This window comes from Monodelphis domestica, chromosome 2, assembly GCF_027887165.1.
Source record: "Monodelphis domestica isolate mMonDom1 chromosome 2, mMonDom1.pri, whole genome shotgun sequence".
Classification (NCBI taxonomy): Eukaryota; Metazoa; Chordata; class Mammalia; order Didelphimorphia; family Didelphidae; genus Monodelphis; species Monodelphis domestica.
In genome coordinates this window covers 273,779,562-273,794,307 of record NC_077228.1, presented here as the reverse complement: position 1 = coordinate 273,794,307, position 14,746 = coordinate 273,779,562, and the positions used below count along the sequence as shown (strand labels likewise).

The 14,746-nt window shown below is 36.7% G+C and overlaps 1 protein-coding gene across 8 annotated transcripts in view; it reads left to right on the top strand.

Moving 5' to 3' along the window:
* SLC26A8 (solute carrier family 26 member 8) overlaps positions 1-14,746 on the top strand; it is a 227,765-nt gene that overhangs the window by 141,060 nt on the left and 71,959 nt on the right. For all 8 annotated transcript variants that reach the window (XM_056818124.1, XM_056818123.1, XM_007483767.3 and 5 more), the window contains one exon: positions 5,223-5,292. In XM_056818124.1, coding sequence (XP_056674102.1) covers positions 5,223-5,292 — 70 coding nt within the window. The remainder of the gene's footprint in view (positions 1-5,222; positions 5,293-14,746) is intronic.

Here is a 14,746-nt window from a genome sequence, read left to right as displayed (position 1 = left end):
TAATGCTAGTGATTTGATTTTCTCATCCCTTTTTAAAAATAGATTAGCCAATAGATTATAAATTTTGTTGATTTTTTCATAAAACCAACTCTTAGATTTATTTATTAATTCAGTTATTTTCTTACATTCAGTTTTATTGATCCTACTTTTAATTTTTAAGATTTCCATTTGATGTGTTGGGGATATTTAATTTGTTCTTTTTCTAGTATTTTTAGTTGCACTCCCAATTTGTTGAACTTTCTCCATTTTATTAATATAAACATTTAGAGATATACATTTTTCTCTATTGCTTTTGCTGTATCATGTAAGTTTTGGTATTTTGCCTCATTATTATCATTCTCTTTACTGAAATTACTTATGGTTCCAATAATTTATCCTTTAACCAACTCATTCGTTAAGATTAAGTTATTTAGTCTCCAATTAATTTCCCCCATAGTCTATTACTATATATAATTTCTATTCCATTATGATCTGAAAGGGATGTATTTAATATTTTTGCTTTTCTATATTTAACAATATTTTCATGCCCTAATATTCGATCAGCTATTGTAAAATTGCCACAGACTGCTGTTCTCATTCAGATCTCTTTGGATAGCTTTCATATTTAATTTATCTAAGATTCTATTTATTTCTTTGACTTCTTATTTATTTTTTTGGGTTAGATTTATCTAGTTCTAAGAGCGGGAAATTAAAGTCCCCAACTTTTATCATTTTGATACCTATTTACATCTGTAACTCATTGAAATTTTCTTTAAAAATGTGGATGCTCTACTCTTTATATTATGTTTATATATTTTTCTTCTGTAACACTGTAATGAGATTTACTCAGTTCTTTCCCCTTCTTTCTAATTTCTTCTTTACTATGTTCTTTTTCCCCTCCCTCTTCTTCCTCCTCTCCAAACCAAGAGAACAACTCTTCTTCCCTTGTGTGACAAGGAAATCACTTTAAAAGACTGATATATATATATATGTATATATATATATATATACATATATATATATTAATTTAAGGTCGCCAAGGAATTCAGCTATGTAATTCCTTAATGAAAACTCAAGTCAGCAGTCAACCTTTTATGGAGTTTAATTACAAACAGGAGGAAGAAAGGTATTAGAGAGAGAGAGAGAGAGAGAGAGAGAGAGAGAGAGAGAGAGAGAAGGGGATAGGGCTTAAATACCCCCTCTGTTTAGGCTGGGCCAAAAGGCCCAAGCCCTTAGATAGCTGAGGCAAAGGAAAGAGATCAGTCCCTATCACTCATGTGACCAAAATGGAGAAACAGTCTCAGGGGCCTCCACCTCCAGCTTCCTTCAGAGCAAGCTCCTCAAAGCACAACCTTTCAGAGCAAAACCTCTCCAACCAACCCCCAGTCCTCAGACCTCCTCTATCTTTAAGGAAACCATCCAAGTTCCCTCCCCTCAGTTCTCACATCTACCAATCACTGTCCATGTCTTCCCTGTGCCAATGGTGGCTCTAGCTTAACCCAGGACCGCCTAGAGGTCTGTGGCTTTGCACATGTCTGTTGAAGGTCATATTCTCAAATAATTAAATCTTGATCCTTTGCTACAGCCCTTCCTAAATCCTGTTACCCTGAGTAGGGTGGAGATTGGAATAAATTTTGATCTATGCTGCAGCCCTTTCCATTGTTCAGCAAAAGGTTTCTGTCCTAAAGTAATCTTAAGAAGAGAGGAGGAGGAACCTCCCTTGCCAATGGGGTTCACATTCCAATGGTGAAATTTCCAACATTCACAAATCTAAGAAATTTTAAGGTTTACACTTGGCACTATGTTTCTTTTTCTTTACTCTTCCTCTGATCTTTGAAGATAGTGGAATTCTGGATTTTTTGACACATGAATGCTTTCTTTCTGGCAGATTGCAATATTTTTTCCTTGAATTAGAACTCTTTATTTTGATTATAATATTCCTGGATGATTTCAATTTTTGGTTTCTTTTAGGAGATAACCAGTGAATTATCTCTATTTTCATCTTGCCCTCTGGTTTTAATATTTTTGGAAAGATTTCTTTTGTGATTTTTTGAAATATGGCATTCATATTTTTTTTGCTTGTTTGTTTAACCATGGTTTTCAGGGAGTTTGATTATTTCTTTTAAAATACATGTTATTTTTGGTTTTTATTGTTCTGTGTGTAATAAATATCATCAAACATGAGCATTAAACACTGAAGAATGGAGAAAGGGAATTATATGCAAAACCATGAATACATACCATGAATACATGAAATTCAAATAATAAAAGACTATTCTACACATAGGGAAAACACAGGAGGAGATGAAATCTGATCTGAAAAGCAATGGAGCTCAGGATACAGCCTAAGGGGGCCTGCCCTTCAAATATGAGCTTAACTATTAATGAAAAAAAGATGGATATTCAATAATTAAGAAATATTTGAAACATTCTTAGGAAGAAAACCAAACCAAAGGAAATTATTTGCTTTTCAAACACTCCAGATAGTAGAAATAGCAAAGGAATCAATAAATGCAGCAGCCAAGGTCACCAACAGCAGCAGAATGACAATAGAAAACCAATAAAGGACTTCTTGCTAAATATACCTAAAGAGACAGCCATGAAGTCAGACATCAGAGCTAATAATGAAAAGCATCATTATGGACAGGAACTGGCAACACCTTGTCTACAAGTGAATCAATGTTTTTGTACAACATTATAAAATGTGAGAGAATGAAAAGAGGGGTGGGAAAGCAGGAGGATAGAGGAGAATGTGTGATGTGCCTGGATCAAATTCAGATACCAGTGAAGGGAAGATGACCTAAGTAAAACGAAAGGGAAATGAGGGATCACTGCTAATTAGAGAGAACTCCATTGATATAAGAAACACAGCCTTACCTAAAATAAAAGTACTTGCTCAATTGTGAAGTAGAAAAGCCCTTTATTAATATCCTTGTAAGAGAAGGTGCCTGACAGTTTGGTAACTGGCACATCCTGAGGGCAAGAACAACAGGATATATTTCCTAAGCCTAGCATGCCAAAACCTCCCCTGTTTCCTCATTTGCTGAGTAATTCAGAGGTTATAGCCTATCCAAAGAAGCTAACTAACCCATGTTAGTCCCCACACTTGCTTACCTTTCTCATTGCTCTTATTATTGATTCCCTGGCCCTTAATAATTTTTCCTTATATGATCTTTCTCTATCCCTTGGTCAGGAGACAGTACTGAGCTCTGATACAGAGCTAGCTAAACTGGTTTTCTGCTAGGTTCACTCCTCTCAGACCACAGTTTTGACCATGGAACCCTTTCTGGTTGGCTGAAGAATCAAGGTTGAGGTTTGGAGGGCAGAAAAATCAAATTTGGTCATAGATGTCATAAATAGAAATCCCCATTTCCCTCAATTGATGAATGTTTCTCTGTGTGAAGAGATGTTCTATAAGAAGAGATGTTCTATAGGGACTCTGGGCAAGTTTTTTTCTGAAAGACTTGGTGCTTGAACAGGCTATTCATCCTACCTGAGGAAGGGGCAGGGTTGTAACTCCCAAGGGCATTCAGCACCTAGGAAAGTAGAAGGCCATGGACCCAAGAAGGAAATTTTGAGGCAAGTGGAGAGAAAAAGGTAACCAGAAGAGAGACTATAGATTAATGGTGGATTGCAGAATCAGGGACATGGCAAGGGGAGGGGAATGTGTCCTATCATTGGATAGTGTCTTCTCATCACTTGTTGGCATTTTTCTGGGACTAAAGTACAGTGGAAAAGGAGAATCTATAAGGCAAATTCTATAAGCCAAGGGGAAAGCTCAGAATAGCAATCTTGGAAAGTTTGATTGTGAATTATAGTAGTAACGTTTTATAAAGACCTTGACTGGATCTTTAATCCCTTTCTTCTTCTGTACTAAAAACTAAGAAATTTATTGCATTAAAGATAGCTAGTAGAATGTATGCTGAACTTGGGAGTTTAGAAGACTTATGTTTAAATTCTGTATGTCTGTGTCCCTGAGCAAATTACTTAATAACACTTATATCCCAGAGTTGTCAGTGAAAATCCAAGGAGATAATAGGTAAATAAAGGGCTTTGCAAATTTTGAAGTACTATGTAAATATCACCTACTACATAGCAAAGAGATTGATACTTTGAAATTCTCTTTAAAAGAAGAGAGCTTCAAGTTTTAAGTACATTTCCTAATTTATAGAATTAGCAACCATTGTTGATTCTTGTTAATAAAAACCCTTGGGGCTGCTAACCAGACATAAATAATAATAATATATTTTGAAAAAACTGGCTACTATTGTACCATGTGAAAGGAACATCAGCAAATAAAAATAAAAATTACTTGACTTATCTGAATAAAAATGGGGGTGGACCTGTTTATACAAAAATATTTATAGCTGTGCTTTTTGTGGTGGCAAAAAGTTGGAAAATAAGGCTTTGTTCCTTGATTGGGGAATGGCTGAACAAATTATGACATATCATGGTGATGGAATACTATTGTGCTATAGAATGATGAACTTCTTGATTTCTGTAAAAACTGGAAAGACTTACATGAACTGATGTGGAGTGAAATGAACAGAACTAGAACCTTGTACATAGTAACTGAAACACTGTGGGATGATCAATTGTAATTGACTTTGCTACTAATAGCAATGCAATGATCCAGGACAATCCTGAGGGACTTGTGAGAAAGAATGCTGCCCACATCTAGAGAAAGAACTGTGGGAGTAGAAATCCAGAAGAAAAATATATAATTTATCACTTGTTTATGTGGGTATATGATTTGGGTTTTTGGTTTTAAAAGATTATTATAAAAATATGGAAATAGTTTTTGAATGATAACACATGTATACCCAGTGGAATTGCTTGTAATTTCTGGGAGGTGGGAGGAAGAGGGAAAGGAGAGAACATGAATCATGTAACCCTGGAAAATTTTTTTAATTTTTTTAAAGAGACATCTTTAATATGAGATTGCCTCTCAATTTGAAGTGTTTTCCATTCAATGTAAACTTCAAAATGTATACTTTTTGAATTATGCCTTAATGACTTTGCAGCCATTAAAGCACAAAATTTTAATGACCATCATTTCATTTTGCAACCTCTAAAATAAAAAGTAACTAACATTACTGTTTTAAAAGAGGTAAAATTGTTTTCATATTTAACACAAATAGGGGGAAGAGGGAGAAATTTTCAAACCTTACTCTGGGTGACAAATGTCTCTAGTGTCAAAAAAAAAACCCAACTGCTCCCTAAAGACATGTCTTTCATTTTAGGGCCACAGTTCTTGTCCTGGGACAGATTCCTAACACAAACATTTATAGAAGTTTTGCTGACTATCGAGAGGTAAGAAGCCAAATCAATCATTTTCCCTCTAATTTTCTCTCCTCTCTTTTGTGGGACTTGCTCTTTCTAGAAACCTATCTAATATTATAACAAATGAAAAGAAAAACAGTAAAAGTCCACAAAAGTAAAAAAGGAGGCAAGATATTCCCTAAATTAATGCAATTGTTTAAAATTAATTGAGAAATAGAGAAATTTAAAAAGAAGTGAATGAGAGAGTAAGAGAAAAGTAAGAAAAAGAAAGGAAAGAAGGGAAGAAAAATAGAAAGAGGAATGGAAGGGAGGTGAAGAAAGGAGGAAAAAAGAGGAGGAAACAAAAGAAGAAGGAATTTTAATGGTTCATAATAAAATTAGGAATATGCTGAAATTTTTTTCCAGGCAAAAAGTCAATTGTCAGTCTAACAATAATCAATAAATTAATTGGTCAGTGATCTTTCTTGGTGATCAAAGTCAAAGAAATTCACAAAATAAAATTTTGGAAGGTCTTATTCAACACTTCCCCTAGAAAGCCCAAGAAATCTCCAATTGGTAAAGAGCTAAAAAGGATATAGTCCATTATTCTCATAGTTCCTATCCAATTCCTTGGTTGATGATGGAAAACCACATGCCTAATCCTAGGTTCTAATATCTAAAAGAAGAAATCAGGTTAAGAGTGACTTTGTTCAGTACTTTTCAATGTGATATTCAAGGACTTTTTCCTGTTGCTCACAAATACATGTGGCTTAAGATGGTTTTTACTTCCTGGGCAAATGGAACTCATAACTTTACTTTTCAAGCCTCCTTCAATGGGAGATAATATAGGATGGGAGATAAAAGAAATATTCCTTGAATTTGATAGAAAAAAAAGAAATTAATAAAGAGGTTTGAAGGACAAACTTGAACCTCAGATCAAAACCCAGAAATAGAAATAATTCAATATATCAGAAATAAATCTTATTCTCTCCTTTGATTCTTTGGGAGACATGATCACCTCAACGAATCATTATGTATATGACATTTATACATTTCAGGATTATTCACCAGGGTATAAAATGACCTAAAATACTAGATAGTTAATGTAGCATTTGACTGTGATGCTTGGGTGTTTCTTAACATGATATTAACAATTATTGATTGATACTGACAGAAAGCTATTAGAGGCTACTCCCCTTCTGGTAAGCAAGACTTACAAACAAATAAAATAATGGCACACAAGAAGAAATGAACAATATGGGTAACCCACCCCCCACTGTTCAGTCTATTGTATTAAAGGACCCAGAGTCTCATGATGCAGCTGTCTGATTTCTGGGGAAATCTATTGCTGTCATCTTCCCCTTCTTAGTACATTTGAAATTATGCTGACTGTTAGAGAAGTTTCTCTGCCAGATCTGATTTTCCCAGTCCAGGGCATTGATACTATCTCTAAAATCTTCTTGAAAAAAGGATCTTAAAACATAAAATTTTGCTTTGCCAATACCTTAGGTCATATAGTGAGAACTAATTTAAGCCTTATGACTCTAATATTATTAATGTGAAGTACATCTATAATAATGAAATTAGGACTCTGGTCCTCATAATTTAATAAAGTTTATTAGAATCAGTTAGATAGGTAAAAGATGAGAAATAGGTAGAAAGATAAGAGTAAATTAGCCTAATCTAGCTCCCATGTGGGTGCTCCCAGTGTGACCTCCAGCAGTAGCTCTCTTGGCCAGGCATCCAGGTCAGAGAAAGCAAGCACTTCCTTGTTTGAAACTTTTAACCTCCCCTTTCACTTCCAGTTCAAATTCACAGTCATGCCCAGGCAGGTTCAGAATCATATAACCCATGCTAGGTGACATACCTAGGTAACCAGTCTAACATAGCTCCAGGAACACAGTGATGCAGGCAAGACAACATCCTATGTGTGATTCTAGGAGAGGATTCCCTTCACACATTCACCACTTTGATTCTTTGGGAGACCAGTATGTTAAATCTCCTCACTTGAGTTCTCTAGATTAACATGTCAGGTCTCCCCAGCAAGGCCCAATTGAGGTAGCTTATATCCTACAAGCATGCAGGATGATTGCAGCAATATTACACTTACCCATTGGCAGCCAGGACTATAGAAAATTGCCATACATGTCTCCCCAAAGAGAAAGGGGACAAAAGTCTGAGGTAAAAGGGAAGTACGATTTCCTGGTTTCCATCAGGGAGAGGGAAGCCAAAATGAAATGCTTGTAGATACTTGTAGAAACTTGGCACAAGAAAGTCCAATGTCTGAATTTGCCAAACAGCTACTTCCTTGAACCCCAAAACAATTCCTTTGTCTTGGCATAGATCCTTATCAATCCCACAGTGATATAGGTTGTAACAATTTTATGGAGTCCATCCACCATTATCTATGTGACAGTTAACAAAAGCAAAAGGAGCAAAAGGCTATTTAGGTAACATCTGACCTTCTTGCGGTGCAAGCTGTGGTAACATCTCATTTCTGTGGACTGGAATGCCCATGACAAAACAGAGCTCTGATGGATCTGATGACAGACCCTCATCCATAGGGACCAATGGCTTTGCCACAGAAAAGAATTTGTCCAACTTGTCTATGGACTTTCATAATGGCATTATCCCTAGTCCAGTCATAAGAGGGTACAAATAAGGACAATGTAACAGAACTTCTAGCTAATAAAAAAATACTAACTGAAGATAACATTGTGGAATAGAACATCTTAGATTAGATTACTATGTAAACTTAAGAGCAAAACCAATTAAAAAAAACCAGCAAATACAATATATGTGACAGGATAGTCATTCAGTATAAATAGAGGGTACCTGTTTTACATGTGAGAAATGAATCCAAGAGTCATTTTCTCTAATTTTTTTAAACCCTTATCTTCCATCTTGGAGTCAATACTATGTATTGGCTCCAAGGCAGAAGAGTGGTAAGGGCTAGGCAATGGGGGTCAAGTGGCTTGCCCAGGGTCAAACATTTGGGAAGTGTCTGAGGCCAGATTTGAACCTAGGACCTCCCATCTCTAGGTTTGGCTCTCAATCCACTGAGCTACCCAGCTGCCCCTCCTTTTCTCTAATTTTGATAGTTGTTGGAGTGGTTAACAGTACTTGAAATAGACCTTCCCAGGCAGTCTGACTTCCTCCTGTGCTCTGGAAGTTCTTTATGAACCTTGTCTCCTAGGTGTAGGTCATGGAGTGAGAAGTCTAGAGGTCTAGCCTGTACTGCAGCTCTAGATTCATGGAGTTCTCCCAATTTGACCTGCAGATCCTGTATATAAGAAACAAAAGAAGCGTCCCAACTAGTAATGATGTGTATTCAAGGGGAAAAGGCTTCACCTGTATGGGGGGATGTCCAAAAAGCATCTCAATGGTGGGATGTGTAGATCTTCCCTGTGCCTACTGCGAAGATAAAATAGGGTTAGAACCTCAGACCATTTCAAGTGAGTCTCAGTGCACAATTTAGCAATCATGTTTTTTTTTAAACATTATTTTATTTGGTCATTTCCAAACATTATTCATTGGAAACAAAAATCATTTTCTTTTACTCCCTCCACACCATCTCTCCCATAGCCAGCGCATGATTCCACTGGGTATCACATGTGTTCTTGACTCAAATCCATTTTACAATCATGTTTTTAAGTTCTCCATTCATGCACTTAACTTATCCTGAGCTCTGGGGATGGTACTGAGTATGAAATTGAGGAGTAATCCCCAAACAAGAATAAACCTGAGATAAAATAGAGTCTGTAAAATGCTTCCTCTATCTGAATCAATGCATGCTGGTAGGCCAAAGTGAGGGACAATCTCCTTTAAGAACACCTTAGCACTTCTGGGTAAACATGGCTGCAATCTAGATGCAAATTGCTTCCTCTCCCCTGGCACCGAACGAAATAGACTACCTCAAAAGAGCATAAAAATCATCCTTGGTGTAACAGTCCACACATGTGTATGTATAAGGTAGATGTTTGATCTATGGAATTGTATTAAGAAATGCATGGTCAGACCTGCACATGGCAGTAAAGGTCTTGACCTTTGGTCTCAGCATTCTTAACATTCTGGCACGAATCCAGGCTTCTTTGTCTTCATGTGGTTAGAGTAATCTACACCTGGAACTTATCGTAATTTACATTTGAACCAATGGCAATCCACTGTGTGCTGTTGCATATGCATTATGTACCTCTTACCTCATTACCTTAATAAATAGAGAGGAACAGCCAAATCCTGCCTCTTACCTTTCTTTTCTCTCTCACTTGGAACTTGGCTGCATGCCAAGGAATTACTCCCTCTATGGAGCTCCATTGTATTCTCTAAAGATCTTCTTTCTTTATTCTTTTCTTCCCTTCTCACCTGGCTGCAAGCCAGTGCAATCTGCACTTGGAGTATTATCTCCCAATTCTGTCAGCAGTGCTTTATCTTCTACTGATTGCTAACCTCACAACTAATTCCACATATTCTAGCTATTTTTATCTTCCTTCACTGTGTACCCTACAAAGGAAGATAACAGGAATCTGACTGTGCTTTTCCTCCCAGCATTTGATCTGTGTGTGTCTCTCAGTTTGTCCACCCTCTCTCCGGCTTCTATTCTCCTCCTTAAAATCACATTCCTTTAGATTTACCTTTTATGTAGTGGTTGCTGGCCGACTACTGTTCTTGGAAGAACGGAAGGACTCTCTAGTAGGCCACAGAAATGAAGTTACGTGGAGTGTGAACATTTCCACACTATAAGAAGGAGAAAAAGCTTGCACAAAAATGTGAACTGAGCTATCCTCCCCCACCTCACATATGGAACCAGAGTAGGGGCGAGCACACTCACAGGAGACAGCAAGTGAGTGAGGAATGTCTCTGTCTGGGAGGACACACCAGAGTCCTTGGGATCTAATGAGGACTGCCAGGGAACTACCCCTCAGAGCGGTTTCACTGGAGATCCCTGTGCACTGGAGAGCACGCAGACGGTGGGGGCCCTTGCAAACCATGAACACTGTGGAGACTCTAGAAACTGTAGAAATTGCCTGAGGCAAAAGGCTACCAGGGAACTGCCCCTCAGAATGGTATTACAGGAGACTCCTGCGCACCAGAGAGATGAGACCACAGAGCACGGGGGCAGGTGCACTAACAAACTGAGGAGGCTGGGAAGAACCAGTCTGAGGCAAAAGCACCACCACTTAAATCCACAAAAAACCCGCCCATATCACCCAGACCTCTGACTAAAAAGGAAAGGGAAAACCACCAAAGGGATGGCTCACACTGCCCAAGATCACCCCTCTAAGAAGAAAGGAGAAAAAGTGACTATTGAAAACTTTTATGGAGGGAAAACCCAGGCTACAGAGGAAAAAGAGGATGAAATTCAAACAAAATCAAAACATGCCCCCCCCCAATGGAAATTATCCACAAGCTCTGGAAGAACTCAAAATGGAGCTTATCCAAAAGATGGAAACCTTCTGGCAAGAAAAATGGGGAAAAATTCAGAAAGAGGTCAACAGCCTGACAGACAAGAACTCCCAATTGAAGAATGAGTTGGTAGCCTCAAACAGAAGGGCAGACCAAACTGTAAAACAAAATCAGTCCTTAAAGATCAGAATTAAGCAACTGGAAGACAATGATCTTGCAAAACAGCAAGAAATAATAAAGCAAAGTCAAAAAATTAATGAATTAGAAGAAAACACAAAATATCTCACTGACAAGGTGACAGACCAGGAAAACAGAAGAAGGAGAGACAACTTGAGAATCATTGGTCTACCTGAAAAACCAGAGATAAACAAAAATCTCGATGCCATACTACAAGAAATCATCAAAGAAAATTTCCCTGATTTTCTCAAGCATGGTGGTGGTGGTGGGGGGGGGGGGTTAGAAATAGAAAGGGTTCATAGAACATCCTCTATACTAAATCCCCAAAAGACAACCCCCAGGAATGTAATCACCAAATTCAAGAGCTTCCAAACTAAGGAGAAAATCTTAAAAGAAGCTAAGAAAGGAAACTTTAGATACAGAGGAGAACCAATAAGGATTACACAAGACCTAGCAGTGAACACGCTAAGAGACCGCAAAGCCTGGAACACGATATTCAGAAAGGCAAGAAAATTGGGTCTTCAACCAAGAATCAGCTACCCATCAAAACTGACTATATACTTCCAGGGGAAAGTATGGGCATTCAACAAAATAGAAGATTTCCAAGTATTTGCAAAGAAAAGACCAGAACTCAGTGGAAAGTTTGACATCCAAACACAAAGAGCAAGAGAAACATGAAAAGGTAAATATGAAAGAAAAGTAAAAGGAGAAAAGTGTTTTTTTTTCTTTTATTTAAACTCTCTTCTATAAGGGCTATAATTAGATCAAATTATATATACTAACATATGGGGGAGATGTTATCTGTAACTTTCAAAAATTGTATGCATTAATACAGTAATCAAAAGAATCACTCATAGGGAAAGATCGGGCATTAACATGATATGGAGGAAAAAACAAGAAAAAGGGAGGGGGTCAATGATGGTACTAAGATATACTTGAAGAAATAGAAATAAATTAAATAGAATAATCTTTGTCACACAAAGATACACATGGGAAGGGGAGGGGAAGAATTCTCTTATAAGAAGGAGAGGAAAAGAGTGCTAATTGGTATTACTTAAACCTTACTCTCAGTGAAATCAACTCTGAGAGGGAAGAGCATCTAGATCCATTGGGACCTTGAATTCTATCTTATCCAACAGGGTAAGGGAGAAGGGAAAACTAAGGGGTTTTGGGGGTAGGGAATACAAAAAGGAGGGAGGGAAGGAGAGGGGGGAGAGGGAACTAAAAGGGGGGACAGAAAGGGAATCATAACAAGAGAGGGGACTAGGGAGACGGATTTAAAGTAAACCACTGGTTTAAAAGGTTATAGCAAAAGAAGAAAGGTCAGAATTAGGGGAGGATATCAAAATGTCAGGGAATCCACAAGTGACAATCATAAGTTTGAACATGAATAGAATGAACTCACCCATAAAACATAGATGAATAGCAGAGTGGACTAGAATCCAAAACCCTACCATATGTTCTCTTCAAGAAACACACATGAGGCAGGTAGATACTCACAAGGTCAGAATCAAAGGTTGGAGTAAGACCTATTGGGCCTCAATGGACAGAAAGAAGGCAGGAGTAGCAATCATGATATCTGACGAAGCCAAAGCAACACACCTGATTAAAATGGATAGGGAAGGTAAATATATCCTGATAAAAGGGAGTATAGACAATGAGGAAATATCACTAATCGGCATGTATGCACCAAATGGTATAGCACCCAAATTTCTAATGGAGAAACTAGGAGAATTGAAGGAGGAAATAGATAATAAAACTATACTAGTGAGAGATCTGAACCAACCACTATCAAATATAGACAAATCAAATAAAAAAATAAAGAGGTAAAAGAGGTGAATGAAATCCTAGAAAGATTAGAAGTTAATAGATATATGGAGAAAAATAAATAGGGACAAAAAGGAATACACCTTCTTTTCAGCAGCACATGGCACATTCACAAAGATTGACCATACACTAGGTCATAAAAACATGGCATACAAATGCAGAAAAGCAGAAATAATTAATGCAACCTTTTCAGATCATAAGGCAATAAAAATAATGATCAGTAAAGGTACATGGAGAGCAAAATAAAAAATCAATTGGAAATTAAATAATATTATGCTCCAAAATCGGTTAGTTAGAGAACAAATCATACAAACAATAATTTCATTGAAGAAAATTACAATGGCAACACATCCTTTCCAACCTCATGGGATGCAGCCAAAGCAGTACTCAGAGGAAAATTCATATCCCTGAGTGCATATATTAACAAATTAGGGAGGGCAGAGATCAATGAATTTGACATGCAAATCAAAAAACTTGAAAGAGAACAAATTAAAAACCCCCAGAAGAAAACCAAATTAGAAATCCTAAAAATTAAGGGAGAAATTAATAAAATTGAAAGTGATAGAACTATTGAACTAATAAATAAGACAAGAAGCTGGTACTTTGAAAAAACAAAATAGACAAAGTACTGGTCAATATAATTTTAAAAAAGGAGAGAAGAAAAGCAAATTAACAGTATCATAGATGAAAAGGGGGACCTTACCTCCAATGAAGAGGAAATTAAGGCAATCATTAAAAACTTCCTTTCCTAATTATATGGCAATAAATATGCCAGTCTAGATGATATGGATGAATACTTACAAAAATACAAATTGCCTAGACTAACAGAAGAAGAAATGGAATTCTTAAATAATCTCATATCAGAAAAAGAAATCCAACAGGCCATCAAAGAACTCCCTAAGAAAAAATCCCCAGGGCCAGATGGATTCACAAGTGAATTCTATCAAACATTCAAAGAACAGCTAATCCCAATACTATACAAACTATTTGACATAATAAGCAAAGAGGGAGTTTTACCAAATTCCTTTTATGACACAAACATGGTACTGATTCCAAAGCCAGGCAGGTCAAAAACTGAGAAAGAAAACTATAGACCAATCTCCCTAATGAACATAGATGCAAAAATCTTAAATAGGATACTAACAAAAAGACTCCAGCAAGTGATCAGAAGGGTCATTCACTATGATTAAGTAGGATTTACACCAGAAATGCAGAGCTGGTTCAATATTAGGAAAACCATCCACATAATTGACCATATCAACAAACGGTAAACCAATAAAAATCACATGATTACGTCAATAGACGCAAAAAAGCCTTTGTTAAAATATAACACCCATTCCTATTAAAAACACTAGAAAGCATAGGAATAGAAGGGTCTTTCCTAAAAATAATAAACAGTGTATATATATCTAAAACCATCAGCTAACATCATCTACAATGGGGATAAACTAGAAGCATTCCTAATAAGATCAGGAGTGAAACAAGGATGCCCATTATCACCTCTATTTTTTGACATTGTACTAGAAACACTAGCAGTAGCAATTAGAGAAGAAAAAGAAATTGAAGGCATTAAAATAGGCAAGGAGGAGACCAAGTTTTCACTCTTTGCAGATGATATGATGGTCTACTTAAAGAATCCTAGAGAATCAACCAAAAAGCTAGTGGAAATAATCAACAACTTTAGCAAAGTTGCAGGATATAAAATAAACCCGCATAAGTCATCAGCATTTCTATATATTTCCAAAACAGCTCAGCAGCAAGAATTAGAAGAGAAATCCCATTCAAAATCACCTTAGATAAAATAAAATACTTAGGAATCTATCTCCCAAGAAAAACACAGGAACTACATGAACACAACTACAAAACACTCGCCACACAACTAAAACTAGACTTGAGCAAATGGAAAAACATTAACTGCTCATGGGTAGGATGAGCCAATATAATAAAAATGACCATCCTACCCAAACTTATCTATCTATTTAGTGCCATATCCATTGAACTTCCAAAAAAAAATGTTTACTGAATTAGAAAAAAACCATAACAAAGTTTATTTGCAAGAACAAAGGATCAAGGATATCCAGAGAAATAATGAAAAAAA